This window comes from Elephantulus edwardii, unplaced genomic scaffold, assembly GCF_000299155.1.
Source record: "Elephantulus edwardii isolate Elephantulus edwardi_28Jun2011 unplaced genomic scaffold, EleEdw1.0 scaffold00212, whole genome shotgun sequence".
Lineage (NCBI taxonomy): Eukaryota > Metazoa > Chordata > Mammalia > Macroscelidea > Macroscelididae > Elephantulus > Elephantulus edwardii.
In genome coordinates, this window is record NW_006399962.1 from 3,670,785 (window position 1) to 3,696,573 (window position 25,789).

Here is a 25,789-nt window from a genome sequence, read left to right on the forward strand (position 1 = left end):
GGTTCGAATCCACCAGATGCTCTGCCGGGGAAGGAGGGACAATCTCCTCCTGTACCAGTCAGATCTGATTTGACGGTACACTCACACAAAAATAATAAAATAAAATTTTAAAAAATGATAAAAAAAAAGATTGTCATTATGGTTTCATTTTTTATTAGTAGGACACTGAGAGCATTCTGCTTATATCCAAGAGCACTGGGCAAAAATGTCATTTGTGTTTTATGTGTATATAGCAAGTGCCTCTTCTACACTCAGCTCCTACCCTCACCTCCTTATACTTTAAAAAAAGAAAACTTAAATTGTTCTTGTTGTTTGAGGGGCCAACTTTATGACAGACATGTGCTGCCCTGAATGCCAGGGATCGTTCTCATTTTTCTTTCTGACATGACAGAAACACTGAATGAGGAGGATAAAGAAAAGATGGGTAAAATTAAAAAGAAGATGAGGCGGAAGGTGCAGCGTGGAGAATGCCAGACTACTGTCCAAGGGCAGGTAAGCTGCATCTGAGATATACATTGGAGAAAGTCACTAACTTTCCCTATAACCTGTTGCATCTTTTCTTTCATTTTCCACAATTGTCTTTTTCAGTATAGCATATTTATTAACTTGAAACCTCTTGGGTTTGATTTAGAGAATGGGGCTTACTGGAGAATAATGTGGGCATATCCAGGGTCAGAGAATTAATGCATTGCTGTCTTTGAATCGTATATCTCACTTTTCCCCAGCACTCTTGTTTCTTAATCATAGCCAAACAGATACTTTAAAAGTTTGAGGGAAATTACTTCTGTTATGGTTTACAGACCAGAAACAAGCGAAAACAAGAGCCCAAGAACTTAAAACAGAAGGAAGAGAAGAAGAAATCTAAGGTGAGTACATGTACACACTCACCAGCTATAACCTTGAATCCATCCAACTACTTTGCAGAAATGCTTGCACATGGATTTTAAAAAAAAATTATTTTTGTTGAAAATATGAATAAGAGAAACACTAATTTCTGTGTACACAATTTCATGTCATTGATTACATTCAAGAAGATTTAAGGAAATAGTTTTGGCTTAAAGTTTAAAGATGATCTTTCACATTTCTGGTCTGCCAGTTTTGGAAGGGCTGGGATCAGGGAAAGTCAGTGACTAGTCTTTATGGAACTCTTCCTCTCTTCTGTGGGTGAGTAGGTTGAGAAAGAGAAGGTAAAAACAAAGCAGGAAAAACTGAAGGAAAAAGTCAAGCGGGAAAAGAAGGAGAAGATAAAAATGAAGGAAAAGGATGAGATGGCCAAAGCTAAGCCAACTTGTAAAGCAGATAAGACTCTAGCCATGCAGAGGCGCTTGGAGGAACGACAGAGGCAGCAGATGATCTTGGAGGAGATGAAGAAGCCCACAGAGGATATGTGTTTATCTGACCACCAGGTAGTGAAGGGAGCATAACAAGTGCAAAAGTATGGAGGTGGGGAGAATACTTAGGAAGATGTTTCCATTAATGAAAATGCATCTCTTTCATCCCTACAGCCTCTGCCTATCTTCTCACGCATCCCTGGTCTGTTACTGCCTAGTGGAGCTTTCTCAGATTGCTTGACCATAATAGAGTTCCTGCACAGTTTCGGCAAGGTGCTTGGCTTTGATCCTGCCAAAGATGTGCCAAGCCTGGGAGTTCTACAGGAGGGACTCCTTTGCCAAGGTGATAGCGCGGGTGAGGTGCAAGATCTGCTGGTCCGTCTCCTGAAGGCTGCACTCTATGATCCTGGCTTGCCCTCCTATTGTCAGGTGAAGCCCTTTCCTTGGGGATTGAAAGGGGCTTAGGATCCAGTGTTGTGTTTTGTTTGTGTTTCTCTGTCTTACCTCCCTAATTCTGTCTAATTCTTATTCTCTCTCCCTTCCATGTTTATCTAAACTGTTTCTCTTTTTCTCTCTCCTATTATGCTTTTCTTCAAACAGTCTCTAAAGATTTTGGGGGAGAAGGTATCTGAGATCCCACTGACGAGGGACAATGTGTCTGAGATCCTACGCTGCTTCCTGATGGCATATGGAGTGGAGCCAGCCCTCTGTGACAGCCTTCGCACCCAGCCTTTTCAGGCCCAGCCACCCCAACAGAAGGCTGCTGTCCTAGCCTTCCTTGTGCATGAGCTTAATGGCTCCACCCTTATCATCAAGTGAGGGACTGGGGTTGGGAGTGGATGTGCACCTTTAGTTACACCTGTCTCAGAGCCAGCCTGAATGGGATTGGGGAGGAATTATCCATTCTGTAGTCCTGGAGTAATGTGTTTGGTGCCATGCTCTCGAGATGCTGGAGTACCTTGGGACTGAATCTCAGGGCACTGCCTGGGAGAACTTAACAGTCTTTGCCATTTATCCAATATGGGTTCTAGATTAGAACTCCCTATTCAACTGCAATATTGTCCTTTAGCCTTCTTAGTTTGTGTTACCTTTTTTATTTAAAAATCTCATTTCTCTTATTCTGCTGTAGTGAAATTGACAAGACCCTGGAGAGTATGTCCAGTTACAGGAAAAACAAATGGATTGTTGAAGGCCGGCTCCGGAGGTAGGGACAAGAAAGAAAGTGGAGCTTAAGAGGAGAGGAGGAGGGAAAGAGATAGGCATAACCAGGACTTTTGCATGGAACTTGGTGCCCTTTTGGCCTTCCCTGGAGTTGGGATCATACCAGGGCTCAGAATGGTATAATTTGTATTGCGAGGATTCATTTTGTGGCAGTGCCAGGTTCTTTACTACAGTTCCCTTTAATCTCTGTTTCAAGACTAAAAACTGCTCTGGCCAAACGAACTGGGCGTCTTGAAGTAGAGATACAAAGCCCAGAGGAAGGCCTAGTGCGGAGGCGCAGTTCTCGGATCATGGAAGAAACCAGTGGCATGGAAGAAGAAGAGGAGGAAGATACTATAGTAGTTGGCCGAGGCCGTAGGGGTCGAAGAGATGGAGAGGTACTGTCCTTGGACTGAGGAAGGTGGAAGTTGGGAAACTGATTATTTATCTCTTGACTTTGCTAGCTCCTCTTGTCTTGTGCACTTACTTCTTTTCTAGGTTGATGTTTCAGCATCCAGCATCCCAGAGCTAGAGCACCAGGTAGAAAAACTCAGCAAGGTATATGTTTTGTTACTGTCAGAAGCTAGAGATCTGGGCTGGGCAAGTAATCAGATTCTGTGTTTGGCCCAAAAGGCTTCAATTTAATAGGGAAGCTAAGAGCCATTGCCTGTATCCATATAGTGGAGAAATTCATCACTGAATTTCTAGAAATGTATTTTATCTATTCTCTTACTTCTAGCGTCAGCTCTTCTTTCGCAAAAAACTGCTTCTCTCATCCCAAATGCTTCGAGCTGTCTCCTTGGGACAAGATCGCTATAGACGCCGCTATTGGGTACTGCCTTATCTGGCCGGTATCTTTGTGGAAGGAACAGAGGGGACTCTACGTAAGTGTGGGGTAGTCTTTCATTTGAAATCCTGGTTAACAAAAATAAACCACTGGTTTTTTTTGTTTTTGTTTTTGTTTTTTAATTGGAGCTCTGGTAATGAATTACATTGCTAATCCAAAGGTGGCACCTCTTTGGCAGTTCAAGTCCACTAGGAGCTCTTCTTGAAAAATAGGCATAGTCTCCTCCCATAGTCTTTATAACCTCCAAAAACCCGCTGGAGGGTCACCTGTGAGTTAGTTCTGACACAACAGCAATCAATGCCAGTTTGTGTGTGTTTTGTTTCTTCTCTTTGCATGTATTAAATTTTTCCTCATTTTGTGAGAACTCCGTATAGCATAATGGTGTGGAGTACATTTTTCAGTTTACAAATGAATACATACATAAAGTAAAGATCATAATATACTTAACAGGGAGCTCTGGTAGCCTAGTGGCAAGAACTTGTGCTGCTATCCTGAGGCCACCAACTGCTCTGCAGAAGAAGGATGGGCATTCTCCTCTGAGCAATTAACTGCCTCTGCAAACCGGCGGGAGGGTCAGCTATGGGTCGGTTCTAACTCTGTAGTATACAACAGCAACAATATACTTAACAGGGTAATTGAGAGGATTAAAATGAGTTAATGTTCTTAAAATAGTGCTTATTGTATAGTTGGTTGTTAAGAAATGTTAGTTTAGGAGTATGATGATTACTTGGGACTAGTGTTTCTTCCCAAGAGTTTATGTTCATTGACATGTAAGCTGTTCTAGTAGAATTTCAAAAGGGAGTAGGAAGAAAAAGAACATGTATACCCTGTTTATATATACATCCTCTTTCTTTCACTTTATCAGAATATGTCATAAGCTCTTACTTCTCTTTACAGTTCCTGAAGATACGATAAAGCAGGAAACTGATTCCTTAAAGGTGGCAGCCCATCCAGCACCTAATTCATCCCTCTTTGTGAAGAAGGAATTAGCAGACTGTAATACCTCTGTTGGTTCTCCTGCCAGGGCTCGAGGCCGACCTCGAAAAACTAAGCCTGTATCTATGAGACCTAGGCACCTTAAATCCCCTATCAAGAGTCGAAATTCAGAACAATCTGAGACTAAGCCTGAGCTCCAGCCTCAGCCTGAGGCTCAGCCCCCACCCCAGTGTCAGCCCCAGCCCCAGCCCCAGCCTAAGTCCCAGTCCCAGTCTCAGCCTCAGTTCCTTCCTCAGTTCCAGCCCCAGCCTCAGCTCCTTCCTCAGACCCAATCCCCGCCCCAGCCCCAGCCTCAGTTTCAGTCCTACCCGTCGTCCCATAATGGGTTTCTAGAACCAGAAGGTTCCCCTTTGTCACTAGGTCAGAGTCAACATGACCTTAGCCAGTCAGCCTTCCTATCTTGGCTGAGCCAGACTCAGAGTCATGGCTCCCTGTTGAGCAGCTCAGTCCTCACACCTGATAGTAGCCCAGGAAAACTGGATCCACCATCATCACAGCCCTTGGAAGAGGCAGAAACTGATGAAACAGAATCCAACCCTGATCCTCAGACTCCCTGGCTTAGCTTCTCAGCCCAGATGCCCTGCAATGCTGCCCCTACACCACCCCCCGCAGTTCCTGAGGACCAGTCCACTCCTTCCCCTCAGCATCCTGCCTCATCCAAGCCAGTAAGTATCCAGAATTGTTCTTATGCACTTGAGTGTCGTCTTGCCACAAACCTCCTTGCCTGGCTGAAGACTCATACCTGAAGTGGGAGGAAGGGATAGGGACATTGAAGTCTAAATAAATGTGAAAATACCCCCATCCCCTTATGTCTCTTATTCACAGGTGATTAGACCCAGTGCTGTCAATTCCTGTTCTCCGGTGCAACTTTGTTCCACTCCCTTATCTGCGGTACCCCCAAAGAGGCAAGCAGGAGACTTTAGAGAAATGCCACAGAGTCCCACAGGGTTAGGACAGCCAAAACGGAGAGGCAGACCACCCAGTAAGTTCTTCAAACAGATGGAGCAGCGTTACCTAACCCAGCTGACAGCCCAGCCTGTGCCCCCTGGTGAGTGATCCAGGGGAGGAAAAGTATACATAGAACTGGCATCAGATGTGGGCACTTAGTTCCTGTCTTCCATCTAACAACCCACAAATGTATACTCTGTGCTCACAGAGATGCGCTCAGGCTGGTGGTGGATTCAAGATCCCGAGACATTGGATGCCACACTCAAGGCCCTGCACCCCCGAGGCATCAGGGAGAAAGCCCTTCACAAACACCTTAGCAAGCACAGGGACTTCTTGCAGGAAGTCTGCCTGCGGCCCTCAAATGGTAAGATAAACACCTGACCAACCTGAAGAGCCCAAGGTAAATGTTGAATTGTTCTTCTTGCCAGTGACCTGATGGACTTTTTCCTCTGTCTTCTGTTCCCAGATCCCATCTTTGAGCCGAGCCAGCTACCTGCCTTTCAAGAAGGGCTGATGAGTTGGTCTTCCAAAGAGAAAACATATGAGGCAGATTTGGCTGTGCTTCAGTGGGTTGAGGAGCTGGAACAGCGAGTTATCCTTTCTGATTTGCAGATTCGGGTATGCAGGGAAAGTCTTCAACTAGAAGGCTGTCTGTTGGAAGCATTATTAATTCCTGTACCTTGATAAAAATAAAGATAAGGGGGACACATTTCTTTTGATTTTTAATTTTCATACTATATAATGTGGGATATTATTCCTCTCCACCTGCAGGGGTGGACATGTCCTAGCCCAGATTCTACCCGTGAAGACTTGGCCTACTGTGAGCATCTACCCAACTCCCAGGAAGATATCACCTGGAGAGGTCGGTGTAGGGAAGGATTGATACCCCAGCGTAAAACTAACAACCCTCTGGACCTGGCTGTGACACGGCTGGCTGCACTGGAGCAGAATGTCGAGCGGCGGTACCTGCGGGAGCCCCTCTGGTCAGCGCATGAAGTTGTATTAGAGAAGGCCCTGCTCAGTACACCCAATGGTGCGCCGCAGTGCGCCACCACAGAGATGTGAGTGATCACCTCATACTTACCCTTGGTCTTGAGGAGAAGGGACAAGTTTCTTCTATAGTAGATCTTCATTTTTACTGATGATTTTACAGACTTACCGATTCATTTTATAGATCATATGAGATCACCCCTCGCATTCGGGCCTGGCGCCAGACCCTGGAGCGGTGCCGAAGTGCAGCACAAGTGTGCTTGTGCCTGGGTCAACTGGAGCGGTCCATTGCCTGGGAGAAGACTGTCAACAAAGTGACCTGTCTAGTCTGCGGGAAGGGTGACAATGATGAGTATCTTCTGCTTTGTGATGGATGTGACCGTGGCTGCCACATCTACTGCCATCGGCCCAAGATGGAAACTGTCCCAGAAGGAGACTGGTTCTGTGCTGTATGTTTGGCACAGGTAAGAACTTTCTCAGGCAAGAAGTGGAGACTTTGTTCATTCTACTTTCTACTACTCCTGAAAATCCCCCTTTTCTTCATAACCTCAACCTTTCCTTATAAAGAGCTCCAGGCCGGCTGTTGGGAGACCTGGGTTCCGGTCCTTTAGACAAGTCATTTAAATGCTACAGTTGTAAACGCTTCTATAAAATGGGCATACTCTTACCAAAAAAACTACTTTTTTGGGTGCTGTGAATAAGTATGTATATTTTAAAGTCTTGGTGACATCTAGACTGAAGAGCCACACAGTACAGAGTTTTTACTAACCTTGTGTTCCTCCGTCATCAGCAGGTAGAGGGAGAATTAATTCAGCAGCCTGGTTTCCCAAAGCGAGGCCAGAAACGGAAAAGTAGTTATGCACTGAACTTCCCAGCGGCTGATGGCCGCCAACGTCGAGTACTATCAAGGGGCCGAGAAAGCCTCACAGTGCCTCGGTATTCAGAAGGGCTGTCCCCGACCAAGCGGCGGCGACTCTCTGTGCGGAACCACCACAGTGATCTCACATTTTGTGAGATTATCCTAATGGAGATGGAGTCCCATGATGCAGCATGGCCTTTTCTGGAGCCTGTGAATCCACACTTGGTGAGAGGTTACCGACAAATCATCAAAAACCCCATGGATTTTTCCACCATGAGGGAACGGCTCCTCCGGGGAGGGTATACCAGCTCTGAAGAATTTGCAGCTGATGCCCTCCTAGTCTTTGACAACTGCCAGATCTTCAATGAGGATGACTTTGAAGTGGGCAAGGCGGGGCACATCATGCGCCGCTTCTTTGAGAGCCGCTGGGAAGAGTTTTATCAGGGAAAACAGGCCAATCTGTGAGGCAGGGAAGGTGGGTGGGGAGTCACCCGTGGCATTCCTCCTCCCTCCATAAACAAACCAACCAACCTGCCATTCTCACCTGCTGATGCTGCCCTGGGTCCAGATTCAAGAGTCAGATATGCTGTGATTTTTTACTTGACCCTAGGCAGTGCCCCACACCCCTCTGTCCCTTCCTCCTCAGCTTAGAGGGGCAGAGATGAGGTCCTTTGTGGACTAAAAGCCAAAAAAAGAAGAAAAAAAAATCCTTTCTGGTTTATTTCCTAATTACTGATTGGGAGGGAGAAAGGCATCCCTGCTTCTTCCTCCCAGCTTCCCCTCTCCTTACCTGTATGTGCCCCAGCTTTCTGGGGCTATTTAATAGCAATAGTTCTAGTGAATGTGTGAAACCGAGAAAACACTCTGTACTGTGTGCGGACCCGCAGTGACGGCCAGTAAAGTGGACTTAACTCCTAAGTGTGTCAAGCCGGACACCGGGCCCTGGACATGCTGCTTCCATGTTCAGTCCCTCTCTTGCTTCTTTTTTCTCTCCCCTCTCTCTCATTCCACCACTACCACCACCACTGGCTTCCATTTTCTCAGATTTTTCTTCATTCAATAATCTAAAACTATTGTGTACGGGTTCTTCTCTTTCTCTTCCAAATCTTTTTTTCCCTTCACAGGAAAAAGAGGTTCAGTAGTCCCTGTCTTTGCTTCTGCCCATATTCCTGCCAATAGCTACTCCTTCTGTGTTAGATGCTCCTCATACGCTGAGTTTCCAGCCTTTTCTGAAACTCGGTAGCTGGAGAGAGAGGACAGGGAGGCATCTTTAGCCTTCTAGCCTCCTTCCCCACCTCTTACCCAAACCTCCCTCTTGGGAACTCCTCAGGGACAACTACTGCTGAGTTTGGGCGCACCCCCCAAGATGGAGGCCAGGTAGCAATGACTGGTCTCAGAGAAATAGAGAGAGGGTTATGTGTGTGTAAGTGTGTGTGTGTAAGTGTGTGTGAGAGAGAACACTTTGATTATGCCCTTGTATTGTTTGAAATATTTGTTCAGGTTCCCCAATATGTTTTTATTCCCAGCTTTTTCATTGTTTTACACCATAACTTAAAGTCTTTGAGAAACCACAAGGAACAGTGTCTCTGGAGACAAGGCTGTGTCTGTCATTTCTCTCCTCTCGGTCATTTCTGTTCCAGCCTCTTCAAACTGTGCAATCTTTCAGCAGTAACTTCCTCTCTCTCAGTAGCTTGAAATTTTAAGCTTTTGCAGAGAGAGGGGTAGAACTGGATCTTTTCCCAACCCCATGAGCTTCTGTGGGTTTAAGTTGTGCTTTCCTTGCTCCTTGCCTATTTTATATCCCAGGACTCTTTTTCCCAGCAGCAGAGACCCTGGAGTATAGGAGAGTACAGAGGAGGGGTTCTGGGTCCACCACTGCCCTTCATGGGACTATGCGCAGGTTTATCCCCCGATATGTGAGAGGAAAGCTGCTAACTCCCAGCTATAGCCATGGACTCTTAACCCCCCTGCTTTCTTGCTTAGCAGAACCCCTCCCATCAGAGATTACGGGTACTTGCACAGGGGAGGTGGCTGCTGGCTGGCCCAAGCAGAGCTGAGGCATTCAACAAACGTTCCCTCGTTCCCTCGGTGGGGTAGGGTGTCAGGTGAGGTGGAGCATTCCTTGTCCTTCTGTAGCACTGAAGAGCCGCCGAAGGGGAGGGGATAGTGTAGGTCCTGGGGCAGCCCCTTACTCTTTTGTGTTCCTTCTTCCTCATAACCAACCTACTTCTAAAGTCGCCTTTTCTGTCAGATAAACCTCAGAACTTTTAATTTTATTTGAGATTTTGTTTTGCTTTTTAATATGAGGTGGATTGAAGAATATTTGGATTGACTTTATATTATGCATAAATATTTATATTTTATCTAAATATGCTGTAACAGACTTTGTGTTAGTTAAATGTTTGGAACTGTTAGGAATGGGACGCCCCTTTCCCCATGGCAGTTTTATAAAATGTACTAGATTAATTGTATTATTGGAGGTGAGACGGATCAGGGAGTGAAATCTCAGTTCTTACTTTGTGTTCCTCTCCCAGCTCCATCTCTTTCTCTAGGGACCAGGCACTCTTAAGGTGGAATAGGGGTCCTAGCCTCAGCTTGAAGAGATGGGGACAGAAGGGAGTAGGGCTTGAGCAAAGGGGCCATTTCTCACTTTTCTTTCCTCACCTTTACCTGCCCCTTGAGCTAGGTGGATTTTCTTTTCTTGACAAATAGGGTATTTTGGTAGGGAAGGCAGATTTAAAAACAAAACAATATAACCCACCCCCTCCTCCCATCAATCAGTCTGGTAACAGGAAGAAACCACACCATCACCACCAAGTTTCCAGGTTCCTTTTACAAAAGGGACTGACTTTTTATATAACCAAATGTGGTGTTTTAGTGACTTTTTGATAATGTACAGTTTTTTGTGAATTTAAATTTATTTCTTTCTATATTTTTAGGACCAATCTCATTTTTAATAAGGTTAAAAAAGGAAAAAAATAGTCTAGAGAAAAAAACCTCCTGTTTTTGCCATGTGATGTTCCACAAGTGCAGCTGTAGAAAAGTGCTTGTCCGTTGAATAAAAACCACATTTGATAGAGATTGAAAGACTCTGTGTATTTATCTTGCCTTCAACATAGGTTCTCATATGCCTGAAGGGGACATGAGTATTAGGACGGTTTATGACTGGTTTAGTGTGAGAGATGGTGAGCAAGGGTACAATACACCCATAATTTCCATAAGAGGCATCTATTATTATCATTATTTTTGTTGTTGTTCATGTACCGTCAAATCAGATCTGACTGGTACAGGAGGAAATTGTCCTTCCTTCTCCGGCAGAGCATCTGGTGGATTTGAACCGTGTACCTCTGGAATTGCAGTACAGTTTCTTGCCACTAGGCCACCAGAGCTCCCCTGTAAGAAGCATCTAGAAATAAGACCCCTGCTTCACAGCTTAGCACATACGAGTGGGGCAGTTTATGTACCTGCCTAGAAATCAGACTGACATTCTGGAGGAACGCGGCATTCTGCATCTCTGCTTGCCATAGTCTTTTTAGACATGGGTTTTTACTTCTTATAATCCCAATGGTGTTCCTGTAGTAGCAAATAGATGGGCCTATCACCAACATCCCACCTCCCTCCCATGTGCGATAAGAAACAAGAAAATAGACTTTTTAGTGTTTTATTTCAAAACAAAACTTGAAATGAGACAAAATGTAACTACTAAATTGTACAGAAGGAACTCGGGATGAATGAGGGTTTAGAAAAGGAAGAATAAGCTTTAGTGTGTGGCATTGGCATAGATTTGGAAAGAGCATAAAACTAGAAACTTTTGAATAAAGAAAAAAATGTACAAAATGTGTTTGGGGTATAAATTTCCTGTCCTAGGTGATAGGTGCATGTAGGAAGACACCTGTCTACCCTAAAAAGCCAAATAAAAGGTATGTGCTGGAACATGGAGACACCAGTAATGCTGCTGGGATTTGGTTGACTCAGGCTGGGAAGTTCCATTACCCTCCAGGCGGGAAGCTCTGTCTGGTGAGCAATCTGAACTAATTGGATGTTACTAAGGTGGAGCAGTAAGTGCATGTAGCTGCTTTCTCGCTCCTGCCTTCCAGAAGGTGCTTGGTTATCTCTCACCTGTATGGCTGGGCAACTGTTTTAGCCCTTTAATTGCTAAAATTTGTTCTGGCATTCCTGGGAGCAGTTCCCAAACATCAGTTAATGTCTTAAGGGATAAAAGTTAATATCCAAAATCTATACCCCTGGCCTACCACAGCAGCACCTGCTGGAGAGTTCACAACCCTAGGGAGATGAGTGAGCTAAAAGTCCCAGAAAAGACATTCTAGAAATAGACAATCAAAATTTTTGTATTGGATCATGAACCCTATGTAAGCCCCCAGCTTCCCAACACATAGGAAGAGAAGGACAGAATGAATAAAGGAAAGCCATAAACCAGGCGCCTGTGCCTTTGTTCAACCATGAGATTGTGAGGTAGATGTGTAACAAGGACAAAAAGTCATGCTTGGAAAATAATGAAGGTTTATTCAAAACAGAGAAACCAAGGAGAAAGAGTTGTTTGAACGAGAGAAAAGATGCCCAGCCTTTTCAGTATTATACATGGGACCAGCCCAAGGGAGGGACAGCAAAATCCAGCTAAGAATGCAAGTAAGAAGAGCTCATTGGCTGGTCTCAGCTGCTGAAGTAAGATCCACTGTGGGGAGGAAAAGGTGGAGCTTGATAGTGTAACTTTAGGGATCTGCTAATGTTTATAAGGACCTAAAATGTAAGTAGCAACAGGAAGTTTCTGGGAAAGGGAATTGGGAAGCCATCAGTGAATTTAAAAATCTACCCTTCGCAGGCTGACTTTCCTAATAACCCCTCTTCTCTGGGCCAGGTCTAGCAGAGCCACAGGGTGAATGTGGACTTTATCCTCATGAGTGCTGCAGCCTTGCCACTCTGAGAAGGTAGGGCATGAGGTCAAGCAGGCAGCAGAAGTTCCTTTTCAAGACTAGTAATCTGTGGTTCCTGCAACATTTCAGCAAGACCTCAGCACTTTCTTGGTGCAAAATAATAAACTACATATAGGTTCCAGCCTGAAGGAGGCTGACATTAGAGGCACCAAGTGAAGTACAAGAGTTTACTGACGAACAGCTCAGAAAGGAACAGGAGTGAACCGAAGTGGCTCAACTCAGGAATGGTCTTCTAGAACAGTAAAGTCTGGTCTTCGTCTTCTGTGTCCTCCCTATTATTGAAGTTACCTCTCCAGACCCAGCATGCTTCCTAGGCTATGCAGTTCTTCAAACTCTGGTTAAAAATCTTTTAAAATGAGGGAGCTCTGATGGCCTAGTGGCAAGAAGCTGCACTGCAGTCTCAGAGGTGCGCAGTTCAAATCCACCAAAAGCTCTGCTGGAGAAGGAGGGGCTATCTCCTCCTGTACCAGTCAGATCTGATTGATGGTACACACACACACAAAAAAATAAATTTTGAAGAAAAAAAAAATTTAAAAAATTTTCTCTCTGCTGTTCATTCCAACAATGCCACTAACTTTCAAAAAGTCCAGCCAGTTCAGGCTGTGCCATCCCAGAGGCTGAGGAGAGGAGTGACAACACCAGCATGAGATGAGATGGACAGTATAATAAGCATAAAGAGCTATGTCATCTAAGTGTATCTGTCTGAAGACAGAAAAAAGCACCAAATCCTAAAATAAAGAATACTGCCAGCATCTGTGATGAGCTGGGGAGAGTTTTGAAGACAGAGTAAGATCTGGGCTCCACAAAGGCAGGGTTCAGGAAACGCTAGGCACAATATAAAATGGCCTCTTCAGCCTCAATAAAATGTAGTGTTTAAGGAGTCCAGCCCCAAGCACCCCTTATTCCTTCTCCGACCTTTTTGCAGTATGTGAGAAATGAGTAACTAGGAAAAATAAATGAGTGTAACCCAAAAGCACCAAAAAAATTCCTCAGTGCCATTAGCCATTTACTACTGAAAATAACTTCAGACTCCCCATCATTTCACATGCCCAGGCCTGAAATAATAGAATCTACTGACTAGATTCACATGAGGAAAACACAAAAATGGTAACTAAAAAGTCCTGGCCATTTAAACGTGTTGTGTGTGTTTGTTTGAAATACAAAGAAGGTAAACTGGTCTCAAGTTTTGTAAGGAAAAGAGAACCAGCGATGGTAACAACATGAAAAGACCCCCCATTGTGCTAAACTTACCAGAGCCAAGCTCCCCAAATGTACTATCAGATGAACCAGATTTCTGGGTGTTTTTTTACTGATAAAGTGACTCTGGTGTACTTTGCTTGAGTGAGGGCTAGAGCGCACGAACAGGACCTATCTCCACACCCAAACTCTTCTGGAAGGTATATAAGCCCTTCGGGAGGTTGGAAGCACCTCTGAGAAATTTCATAGTGGCATTTTGTCCTCCATACTTTATATACTCACCGCCCCCACTTCCTTACTTCCAGGTTGCAAAAAGGACAGTCTGTGTGTAGGGAGTGTTGGACTCTCAGTTCTGGGGTGCAAGGGAGGAGAAAAAGCTGGGTTCAAATTACTTGTAATGACAGATGCTACAGCTCCTTTTCCCTCAGCCCTCCTAGTGAACACCTGCTTTTCATTCACCATTATTTGGCATTCTGTCCTGATTGTCTGGTGGAGAGCAGCTGGCTTGAAGTGACCAAACCAAACCTGTTGGTGTTCATGTTGATTCCAACTCACTGCAACCTTACAGAACAGGGTAAAACTTCCCATAAGGTTCGCGAGGATGTAAACCTTTACAGACCCAAATTGTCATGTTATTCTCCTGTAGGACGGCTGGTAGGTTTGAATTGCTAACCTTTTGATTGGTATCCAAGCGCTAAGCACTACTCCACCAGGGCTCCTTCCCTGGTAAGGGAGTTCAAGATAGGCAAAGGCTTTCTATCTGTATGTCTCCATGTGTACAGAGTTAGGTCTTACAAAAAGAGACTGCATTAAAGAGCAAGATGTAGACTTTTTTAGGACTCCTGACCTTGAGATGGGATTTATTGCCATTTTCTAGCATAGTTCCCTGTTGTCCTTCCACAAGAAGGAAAATTATTTCTGACACGTTAGGTTCTCTGGGAAAGGGACCCAAACAAGGCGGGGCAACTCAGGGAGAGAGAGCTTTGTCCTTTCCAGCCCTGCACAGTCCACACACACGAAACGGCTCTGAACTTCCCCAGCCCCGCTCTGTAGCACAGTCCACACACATGAAACGGCTCTGAACTTCCCCAGCGCTGCTCTGTACATGGGGCACGGGTGCACACAGCCATGCGCCTTTGAAGGACAGCTCTAGCTAGGTACAGAGGAGCCAAAGGATAAAGCCCGAGGAGAACTCAAGAAGCCCAGCTGTGTGTCTCAATTAACTGCTTGTGTGTCCAAAGGCACGGTGTGTCCAGGGCAGGGGGTGGCGAATATCCCAAGTCCTACTGTGCAGGCACAACACTGTATCGAGGTTTCTCAACCTCAGCAGCACTGACATCATGTACTGATAATTTGTCCTTGTGGGGACCTGTACTGTGCACTGTAGGATGTTATTAGTAGAGCAGCATCTATGATCTCTACTCATGAGTTGCTAGTAGCACCCCCCAGGTATAGAAACCAGAAGTGTCTCCAGATATTGCCAGATGTCCCGAGAGGCCACAAATGTCCAGCTGAGAACCACTGGTCTCCTGATGTAGAACCGATCCTCCCAGAATGTGGAAGGAGCCTAAGTGGTCACCGCTCTGGGCACAACAATGTGTAAAGGGGAAGAGTGTGGCCATGGGGCCTAGCGCAGAAAAAAGATCCCTTAGAAAGCAGGAAAGAAGTATTCCTGAAGAGTTTTAGCTGCAAAAGACACTTCCTCAGGGATGCCGGCCCCACAGTGAGAAGTCAGTCAGAAGTCACGAAGTTCATTCTTGTGGAACTTGCCAGCCAAGACTGAGTCTTCATCCATATTTGGCTCAAGGGTGGCTGGCTGGCTTCCAGAGGCTATGGGATTGTCTTTCATGAGTCTAGATCTTATCTCCACTTCCTGAGGTCAAAGGCTAGTCGTCTTCTCCCAGGAGGTGGCAGGGCAGGAGGAGGAAAAGCCACTTCCATCACCTGCTTGCTCCACTTTGTTCCTTGCCCAGCAGCCAAAATATTCCATACAAAATTTAATTCAGAAAAGACATCCACAAAATCAAAAACTGTTAAAAGGTGAAATAGGAAGGCTCTGCTGTATGGAAGAGAAAAAGAACAATCTGGATGAGTGAACGCTTAAGATGTGTGGAGAAGACAGGGTATGAGAGCAGTTTGGTGGTTTTTTTTTTTAAAAAAAAAAACCAACCCAAAATTTTAAGAGTCTGCATCTTTTCTTACACATGCACAAAGTCCACAACTCAATGAGAATGATCCAGTGGACTCCTCGAAGTTCTAGCATTATGATGTTTTTAAAAATTATATATAAATGGTTTTTAAAATCAAACCAAAATCCACGATGGTTGAGTCAGTTCCCACCCATGGTGACCCCATGTTGGGTTTCCAAGGCTGTGACTGGGTCATATTCTCCATAGAGTGGTCAGGAGATTCCAACCACTGACCTTTAGGCCAGCAACTCAGCTCATAATGCGCTACACCATCAGGGGTCCTTACAGTACTTAAAATGCCCCCAAAATAATTCCAAAATATAAAAAAGTGATTGTTATACAGCTGAGAAGAGGTTCTAGTGATTATGTTCCTTTAGGAGAGGAAAAGAATATAATTTAAAACAAAAATAGAACAAAACAAAAACAAAAAACCTTTTTTGAAAATGAAAGAAGTCAAAATTAATTTCCCTGCTTGCAACACAGGGCAGGAGTACAGAGGTGTTCTTTTACAGGCCCCAACATATGTTTGAAAAATGGTGGCCAAGTGTTAATCTTTAGCAGGGCCCACAATGGTTTCCATTTCTGGTTAACCTCATAGAGTCTGGGAACATCTGTCTCTCCAGAATTCATCTCTACATCTTAGTAGCATCCCCTGGGAGCTCTGACAGCCTAGTAGCAAAGAGTTGTGCTAGCAACCCAAAGGTACTTGGTTCAAATCTACTAGCTGCTCCACAAGAAAAAGAGAAGCAGTTTCCTCCCATGTGATTAAATGGCTCTGAAAACCCACTGAAGGGTCAGCTCTGGATCAGTTCTGACTGTAGAGTACACAACAACAAACTAGTAGTATTCCCAGCAAAGAAGGGAGGGCCATTCTGAAGGAGGCATAAACCAGAGGGGTCCAGTTGAGAGAAGGAGTAACAAACAGAACCTGCCTGACTTTTTAGACTGCCACCTCCCAGTTCAGGAGCCTTCCCCTTGCAAACTCCCCAGCAATTAATTCTTACCCACTGTTACTTGTTGTACTGGAAAGAATAGATCCCATGGTCTGAGGGAGTATCCACTGTCACTTGTGTCTGCTGACCGCTGCTCTCCTGTACCACAGCCAAGGCAGGACAGTCACTCTGTGCTTTCCTTCCCTCACCTGATACTAAAGTAGCCTATTTAACATCCCCTCAAAATTGAGTGCCCTCCTTGGTCTGCCCCATCCCCACCTTCCCAACACTCTTCCCAAAACATACTGGTCAGTACAATCTTGCTGCAAAATCTGAAGAAGGGCCTCATTCACAAGCACTGACTAATCGTCCCATATTCTGCACATTCCTGCTGTTCTATGTTAACACAGAATCAGCTCACTGTGAGGGGAAAAGATTCCTCAGGGGCAAATCTGTTCAGTTTCCCATCCTCAATGCAATGACACAAGAAAGTTGTTCTTACCTCAACGGAAACACTAGAAGAAGGCACAGGGGGGTACTGGGAGATGTAAGCTCCTTGCATAGCTGTGGCTGTTGGCATATACTAAGAATGAAAAGACAAAACAGAAAAGTGAGTCCTGCGGTGCTTTATAAATTTCTGATGCCATTCTTAACGCCCCCAGAGATTCTGATATAACTGATTTGGGCATTAACTTCGTAAAAGCATTTCAGCTGGCTCTAAAATACACAGGTTTAGGAAGACTTCTACCTGCTTGACAGACTTTCCTCCTCTGCCTTCTCCATTCCTAAGCCCTCAGCAAATAAAAAATTAATGCACTTCTTCTATTCTTCTTATTACTATTTTCATTAGGATTTCTAGCAATTGTGTATCCACTCCTAGATAAAACTAGCATATAGACAGAAACACTATTCATTTCACTTCGTGACCAGAAATCAGTTAAAAAGGGTGAGCTGAGCCACACTATATCCCTGAATCACTGGTGTTTACTTCATGGAAGTGCCCTCAACTATGCTGAAGTGATTCCTATTGCCCTGGATAAGTATTCAGTCTTTATTCAGAAAAGTATTATATAGGAACTCCTTGTTCTGCAAGATTGCAATATCTTGCTTTACCGTGCCCGGGCTGCTGAGAGAAAGATGGCCCAGTTGCTGGGTAAGAGGTCCCATCATGGAGGCAGGCTGGAGAGAAAGGGGGTGATCCATCCCTGGAGTCAGAACGGAACCCTTCAGGTAGAAACAAAGAGTAGGTTAGTTGATAGAATGCTGACAGCCTGCCTAAAACAAGGTCTGATGGTACTGCTGAAGACAGACATTTTAAAATTCTGAGGACTGAATGATATGTGAGCCGCCGCTCAACTACATACACACAGACCAGGCACTCTGCCCATCAGCTGGGAAGGACTCTGGTCCAAGGACAAAGAACTCCCAGGATTTAAGGTCCTTGAGCTGGGTGGTAGAAGAGTCTATGTCCACGGGCCCTGTTATCAAATCCCATCGTTCTTTAAATGAAATTCTCCCTTTGGTTTTTGCCCCCTTCTGAACACTCACTGAAGGCTGCATGAGGTATGACTGGTGGTGCATCCAAGATGTGTTAGGTACTTGCAGAGGAGATGTCTGAGTCACTCTCTGATGCAAACAAAAACACAAACATTAGCAGCTGCACACTACTGATCTGATAAAATGTTCAGCTAAATTTGAACATCATTCTCATGGGGAAAAAAACAAACCAACCGAACAACTCATAAAAGTAGATTGTTTCTAAAAATTAAAAAGAATAAGCTGCTTAAAAATATTAGCAACTAGGTGAGCTCTGGTGGCCTAGTGGCAAGAAGCTGCACTGCAATCCCAGAGGAGAGCGGTTCGAATCCACCAGATGCTCTGCTGGAGAAAGAGGAACAATCCTCCTGTACCAGTCAGATCCGAGTTGACAGTACACACACACAAAATAATAAAAATAATTTAAAAAAATATATTAGCAACTAAGGGAGCTCTGGTGGCCTAGTGGCAAGAAGCTGCACTGCAATCCCAGAGGTGCACGATTCGAATCCACCAGATGCTCTGCTGAAGAATGAGGAACAATCTCCTCCTGTACCAGTCAGATCCAATTTGATGGTAAACACACAGAAAATAATAAAACTTAAAAAAAATTATAAAAAAGTATTAGCAACTAAATAACTCAATTAGAAAAAGGATTTGAATAAACATTTCTCCAAACATACACAAATGGCCAATAAGCACATGTAACAAGGCTCAACGTGGTTAACACCCACTGGCAAAGATAATAAAGCTCTGTCTCACATACTTGGCGTTGCTATTCCTTGGAGAGGGACATCATGCTTGGGAAGGTGGAGGGTGGGTGAAAGAGAGGAAGATCCTTAACCAGATGGATTGACACAGTGACTGCAACAATGGGCTTGTGTGTGACAGAGATCGTGAGTATGGCAGAATACGGGACAGGGTTCTGATCTGTGGTTCACAGGGTCACTATGGGTCATACTCAACTTAACGATACCTAACATCAAGAACGACTATGGAGTTGGTACCATTCACAGTGCCCTTCCATCTGGTTTCCGAGGAAGGTCTTTGTAGGAGGAGCCTGTGTTTTTCTGTCAGAACAACTGGTGTATCTGAACTACCAACCTTCAGTAAGCAGCCTAAAACACTATGCACCATGTCACCAAGGCTCCTTGTCAGTGACCAGGGAAATAGCAAAATGAGATACTACTTCACATCATCTAGACTCAAAAGGATGGACAATAGCACTGCAATAACTAACGTTGCATTGGAACAGATGAGGGGACAAACAGTCTGAAAGGAACATATGATTAGACATTATACGTATGACAACAATCTGGAACAAGAGGTGCACTGCAAAGTGGAGTAGGAGGGGGGTGGGCAGGAGAGGGAAGAATATGTGCAACAATGAATGAATTAACAAAAAATAAAAATGATGAGAAGGATGTGAAGAACCTGAAATCCTCATAGTGGCAGCGTAAAATGGTGTAGCCACTTTGAAAAACTGTTCAGCAACTCCTTAGAAAGTTGAATAGAATTACCATGTGACCCAACAATTCTACTCCTAGGTATACACACAAGAGAAACTGCAGCATGGGTACACATACAGGCACACCTTGGAGATACTGCGGGTTTCATTCTAGATCACTGTAGCAAAGTTAGTAACACAATAAGATGAGAACTGAGTTTTTTGTTTTGTTATAAACCGAAGGTTTGGGCAACCCTCTATCATTAAGCATGCCTATCGATGCCATTTTCCAACAGCATGTGCTCACTCTGTGTATCTGTGTCACATTTTGGGAATTCACCCAATATTTCAAATGTTTAAATAATGCTATATTGTGGAAATAACACTATAAGGTAAACATAACTTTTTATATACTCTGGGAAACAAACAAATGTGTGACTTGCTCTATTGTGGTGTTTGCTTTATTGCAGTGTCTGGAAAGAACTCTCAGCATCTCTGAGGTGCATGAGTTCGCAGCCTCATTGGTCATAGGAGCCAAAAGCTAGGAGGAAGCAACTCAAATGTTCACCCATAGATGAAGGATAAATACAAAGGTTGGGTAAATCCACTCAATGAAATGCTACTGGGTTGTAAAAGGAATGAAATACTCATCCATATTGTATACCAAAGGTTAACTTTGAAATGTACCACATAAAAGTCAGTCAGGAAAGACCTCATTGCTTATGATTCTACTTATATGAAATTTCCAGAATGGGCAAATTCAGACAGAGTGAATATTATTGGGTGCCAGAGGCTGTGGGCAGGCAGAATGGGAGCAACTGTTGCTGGGGACAGCGTTTTTTTTTTGGGATGATAAAATGTTCTGGATTTAAGATGGGGTAACTGCTGCATTACTTTCTAAATATAGGAAGACCCACTAAATTGTGTACTTTAAGAAGGTGAATTTTGAGAAAGGAAAGTCTGCATCCTTGAACAACGCTTGGAAAGCCTTAGAAGGGAACTGCAGGGCCTTCATAGCTAGGTGCAGGAACAAGCCCAGACTCAAACCCACATACAATCAAGATCAGGAAAGTACAATGCTACCGGTGGAAGACACCAGGAATTGCAGAATGAGCGGCAATTACTGTGGGAGGAGTCAGAGATTCTTCGAGAAGAACTGAAGTTGCTGAGAGACCAGCTGAATCTCCCAAGGAGCACCCTTCCTAACCTGGAGCTCAAACAGCTTTCAACTCCAGGCCCAGAGCATTGATGAGGAAGACCTTTCCTTTCAGGGCCCCAAGGTCTTCATGAGTGACCTCTAAGGACTTACAGGAATTGTAGGATAAAGCCATATTTACCATTTTTGTACCCACTCAGAGTCTTACAGTATAGTTTCTGGGCCTCCTGCCTCTGCCCTCTTGATTTAGCTAGTATTTGCCCCTCCTATTGAGACTTTGTACAACCTACTCCCCAGCTGTAATAAAACGGATTTCATTCTCAAAAAAAAAAAAAAAGAAGGTGAATTTTATTATATGCAAATTTTTTAAGGGAGGTTCAAAAAATTTATTAGTAACATGATTAGGGAATCACATTCATCCATATTTCATAAAAAAAAGCCCAGAATAAGAAAAATCATTTGAGACATTGTGATATGAAAATTTTATCTTTTTTTACCTCATAAATATGTACATAAATTTTATCATATATATATATAAAAGGTTGTTGTTACGCACCATAGTATTGGAATCAACTCATAGCTGACTTTCCACTAGGTTTTCAGAGGCTGTAAATCACATGGCAAGAGATTGCTAGGCTTTCTTCTATACAGTAGCTTGTGGATATGAACTGCCTTTGAGTTGGCAGCACAATTCCTTACAATGAGGCTATCAGAGCTCCCTATCTATTCAATAAGAAGATAGAAATGTAGCACTAAGACCATGCTGATAAAGATAAAAGATTAAAAAAAGATAAAAGGATTGTTTAAGATCAGAAACTCTATAAACAAAAGTCAAAATTGAAGGAGAAAAACCCCAAAGGATAGTATCATGTTAACAGCTTCAGCTTGCTTGGCTCCACAATCAACACTCTTGGTACCAGCAGCCAGGAAATCAAAAGACAAATTGCATTGGGAAAATCTGCTATCAGGGACCTCTCCAGAGTACTGAAGAGCAACTATGTCAGTCTGGAAAGTAAGGTGCACCTGGTCCAGGTCATGATCTTCACAATCACTTGCTATGCATCAGGAAGCTGGACAATGTCTAAGGATGAAAGAAGAATTGATGCCTTTGAGCTGTGGTGCTGGAGAAGAGTATTGAATATACCATGGACTGCCAGGAGAACAAACAGGTTTGTCCTGGAGAGGGTGAAACCAGGCTGCTCCTTGAAGGCAAGGATTCTGAAGCTTCATCTGACATACTTTAGAAATGTTGCAAGGAGGTACCAGTCCTTGGAAAGAGACATCATGTTTGGGAGGGTGGAGGGACAGTGCAGGAGAGAAAGGTGATGAGAAAGGATGAGATGGATTGACTCAATAAGTGGGGTAATGGGTTGGGTATGTCAGGGAAGATGAGCTTTGCACAGTATAGAGCAGGTTCAGAGCAGTTGTAAGTGACTCGATGGCACATAACAACAAACTGAAAGACATCTGACAAAATTCAGCAGCCATTCTTTGTAAAAACATCTCCAAGTAAAATAGATTGTACAACAATGGAAAGATTTTTTTTTTCTTCAAAGAGAAAAGTGAACTGGTAGAGAAGAAAATGTGCCACAATGAAAGAATGGAAATCCAAGTTCTCTGTACACCTTCAATAAAAACCTCAATTTAAAAAAAAAAAAAGTAAAATAGAGCTAGAGGGGGGAGAGAAAAGAAATAGAACTAGAAAAAAATTATTTCAAATAATAAAGACTAGTATAAAAACTAAAAATTTACATTGGATTGAGGCTCAATGTCAAGAAGACAAAGATTCTTACCACTGGACCAGTTGGCAGCATCAGGATGGATGGTAAAGAGATATTGTTCACAGCTTTAGTTTGCTTGGCTCCACAATCAACCCTCTTGGTACCAGCAGCCAGGAAATTAAAAGACATATTACGATGGGAAAGTCTGCTGTTAGGGACCTCTCTAAAGTACTGAAGAGCAACGGTGTATCTCTGGAGACAAAGGTGTGTCTGGTACAGGCCGTGGTCTTTGTAATCACTTGTTATGAGTCAGAGAGCTGGACAATGACCAGGGAGGATAGAAGGAGAACTGATGCTTTTGAGCTTTGGTGTTGGAGAAGAGTGTTGAGGTACCATGGACTGCTAAGAAAACAGATTCATCCTAGAGAGGGTTAAACCAGGCTGCTCCTTGGAGACAAGGATTCTGAGGCTTTGTCTGACATACTTTGGTCATGTTGTAAGGAGAGACCAGTCCTTGGAGAAGGACATCATGCTTGGGAGGGTGGAGGGCAGGCGCAGGAGGGGAAGGCCCTTTGGGAGGTGGGTTGATTCAGTGACTGGGGCAATCAGGATGAGTGTGTCTGAGACAATGAGATTGTCACAGGACAGAGCAGAGTTTAGAGCTGTTGTACATAGGGTCATTATGAGTCGCAAGTGACTCGACGGCACATAACAACAACAACAACAACTACTAAAATATGAAAACTATTATTATGTTGCTATTAAAACATATTACTGTAAGTTCAAGTAAATATAGTGAGCTAAGAACCTAACTGGTTTAAAGTTGTAAAAGAAGACATAAAGCTTATTTCTTTTGCTGATAATAAATAAAAACATGGTAAGTAGCTGTACATGAAACCCTCTCTGTTACCAGGACTAAAGAGGCCTTTAAATTTAAGACAGGAAATTCAAAAGCTCCACATGAGAAAGACATTATTTAATTACAAATACAAATCTAAATCTAAAATTCTGTACAGTAAAAACCAGTTCTTTCTAAATCATCGTCTGTGGACCAGCAGCAAGAGTCAGCATTGGTAGAAATGCAAGTTCTTGCCTCCCAGTCTCATTCTTTGTAAGATTCCAGTATTGCCAGTCCAGGGGCCTGACTTTGAAAACTATTGGTCTAAGATACTGTTAAGTGGGAAAAGTGAGATATTAAAAAATATATCTTATTATGATAAAATTATCTTATGAAAAAATATGTATTTATATGATTTTATTTTTGCAAAACAATGATTTTTAAAACTTTATTCATACATATACATGCACAGGAAGACAAATATGGAAGATGATACATACTAGGTAATCAGCATGAGTATTTACAGGAGGGGTGGAAGGAAAGGAAGAAGACGGCTAAAGCAAAATAGGGAAGAACAAAGGGATGCCACCAAAATGGTCTCTGGCTATCAAGACATCTACGTAATTACATTTTATGCTTTCACATTAAAATTTCATGTAGAATATGTATCAATAGAACCTAGTGGTGACCAAAAGGTTCGAATACACCAGCCCATCGGTCATCAGGAGAGAATCTCCACTCACTAAGATTTACAGCTTCAGAAACTCAATGGAGGATCACCAAGAGTTGGAAGTGATTTTAACACAGTGGGCCTGAGTTTAAGTTTAATGTGTATAAAGGAAAAACCTAAAAAGTTAACAAGCAATTTCCAGCAACACAATGACAGGGGAAACCACCAGAATTTTTCTGAGGAGAAAGGAGATGTGAACATACCTGATATGATGACACAGGAGATGGAAGATATGGGGACAGTGCTGACTGAGCAAGCATCCTGTTGGGAGTGATGTTATAAGGTGTTGGGTAAAATCTGTAGGAGAGAATGTTAATCAGTAAGAAGTGATAGGAAATCACAGGTAAGGGTCCCCCTCTGACAGGCACAGCCATTTCCCACCAACTGCCACCTGAAAATCAAGATGAAACATCCATTTTGCAACAATAATAATAAAAAAAAACAGGAGAGAGACCAGCTAAAGATGTCAATACTAATAAAAAACAGTCATACAAAGGGATTAGTTCTCATGCTTCGGGGGCTTAGGGTCATGGTCTCATGGGACAATTGTCCTAACATAGCTCTTAAAGTTTATGTTCTACCTGTCTTCACTTGCAGTATGGTAAGAAGTATGTTGTTGTTGTGCCATCAAGTCACTTGCGACTCATAGCAACCCTATGTACAAGAGCCCTAAACGCCATTCTATCCTGTGCCAACCTTGCCGTCTCAAACACACTCACTCCCACCACTCCACTCACAGAATTGATCCATCTCATCAAGGGTCTTCCTCTCCTGCACCGTCCCTCCACTCTCCCAAACATGCTGTCCCTCTCCAAAGACCAGTCCCTCCTTGCAACATGCCCAAATTATGTCAGACGAAGCTTCAATATCCTTGACTTCAAGGAGCATTCTGGCTTCACCCTCTCCAGGACAAACCTGTTTGTTTTCCTAGCAGTCAACACTCTTCTCCAGCACCATAGCTCAAAGGCATCAATTCTCTTTCTATCATCCCTGTTCACTGTCCAACTCTCTGATGCATAGCATGTAATTGCAAAGACTATAGCCTGGATCAGGCGCACCTTAGTCTCCATACTGACATCATTGCTCTTCAGTACTCTTGAGACGTCCCTCACTGCTGACTTTCCCATTGCAATTCGTCTCCTGATTTCCTGGCTGCTGTTACCAAGACTGTTGACTGTGGAACCAAATAACCTAAAACTGTTAACTATCTCAATCTCTTCACCATCAGAACTGCCAGATGTGCAGGCTTTAGAAGAGGTCATGGTACTAGGGATATTATAGCTAATTTTAGATGGATCTTGGCAGTAAGAAGTATACAGGGTCTTAAAGGCTTATGAATGATATTCACCCATACAAGGTTAAAAGGATAGCATTTTTCCAGGGATAAAAATCAGAAGACATACAGGAAGAGATAGGATGAAAGGGTGAGTGGAAACAAGAGTCACTGGGATGAAGTGGGAAGAGTATTACTACAATGTGTGGACTATAATTAATGCCATATAACAAAACATGTATCACTTGGTGAGAGGAAAACCAATTTGCTTTGTAAACTTCCTCACTCAAAGCACAGTAAAAAGTAAAATGTGGGGGGGAAGCGCTTCTGAGTGGGCATTTAAGATACAACTATTGGTCTTCATTCATCTGGAGCAAAAGAAAAAAGAAGCAAACCCAAGAATAAGAGAAGGAACTGAGCTACTGGAGAAATTGTCTCCATTAACTGCTGCTTCCTCCACCTTGAGACCAGAAGAACTAGGTATCTGACTACTGGTGCTGAAGGTTCTGATCAGAGACACAACAGATGAAGCCTAATAAATAGGAACCAAAATGCAGAACAGATCTCCAGATTCTGAGACAATCCATACTGACTGGACCTTCAGAGACTGAAGGAATTGCAAAGACTACTGTCCTAAATTCCTCTCC

At 43.5% G+C, this 25,789-nt stretch overlaps 2 protein-coding genes across 4 annotated transcripts in view; one reads left to right on the top strand and one right to left on the bottom strand.

Annotated features, from left to right (window-relative positions):
• Positions 1 to 7,636, top strand: part of BAZ2A (bromodomain adjacent to zinc finger domain, 2A) — a 16,051-nt gene extending 8,415 nt beyond the window's left edge. The window contains exons 11-27 of the mRNA XM_006897679.1: positions 392 to 492; positions 801 to 866; positions 1,173 to 1,406; positions 1,506 to 1,760; positions 1,932 to 2,146; positions 2,461 to 2,535; positions 2,749 to 2,929; positions 3,030 to 3,089; positions 3,271 to 3,415; positions 4,276 to 4,526; positions 4,641 to 5,039; positions 5,200 to 5,422; positions 5,531 to 5,686; positions 5,789 to 5,940; positions 6,094 to 6,383; positions 6,497 to 6,776; positions 7,103 to 7,636. Coding sequence (XP_006897741.1) covers positions 392 to 492; positions 801 to 866; positions 1,173 to 1,406; positions 1,506 to 1,760; positions 1,932 to 2,146; positions 2,461 to 2,535; positions 2,749 to 2,929; positions 3,030 to 3,089; positions 3,271 to 3,415; positions 4,276 to 4,526; positions 4,641 to 5,039; positions 5,200 to 5,422; positions 5,531 to 5,686; positions 5,789 to 5,940; positions 6,094 to 6,383; positions 6,497 to 6,776; positions 7,103 to 7,636 — 3,617 coding nt within the window. The remainder of the gene's footprint in view (positions 1 to 391; positions 493 to 800; positions 867 to 1,172; positions 1,407 to 1,505; positions 1,761 to 1,931; positions 2,147 to 2,460; positions 2,536 to 2,748; positions 2,930 to 3,029; positions 3,090 to 3,270; positions 3,416 to 4,275; positions 4,527 to 4,640; positions 5,040 to 5,199; positions 5,423 to 5,530; positions 5,687 to 5,788; positions 5,941 to 6,093; positions 6,384 to 6,496; positions 6,777 to 7,102) is intronic.
• An 8,876-nt stretch (positions 7,637 to 16,512) lies between these two features.
• RBMS2 (RNA binding motif, single stranded interacting protein 2) overlaps positions 16,513 to 25,789 on the bottom strand; it is a 96,295-nt gene continuing 87,018 nt past the window's right edge. Inside the window, exons 9-13 of one of the 3 annotated variants that reach the window (XM_006897614.1) lie at positions 24,073 to 24,166; positions 17,990 to 18,067; positions 17,555 to 17,665; positions 16,944 to 17,024; positions 16,513 to 16,600 (exon numbers count right to left, since the gene is read on the bottom strand). In XM_006897614.1, coding sequence (XP_006897676.1) covers positions 16,520 to 16,600; positions 16,944 to 17,024; positions 17,555 to 17,665; positions 17,990 to 18,067; positions 24,073 to 24,166 — 445 coding nt within the window. In that variant the 3' untranslated portion in view covers positions 16,513 to 16,519. Of the gene's footprint in view, positions 16,646 to 16,943; positions 17,025 to 17,554; positions 17,666 to 17,989; positions 18,068 to 24,062; positions 24,167 to 25,789 lie in introns of all 3 variants that reach the window. The other 2 variants (XM_006897615.1, XM_006897616.1) reach the window with 2 other exon arrangements.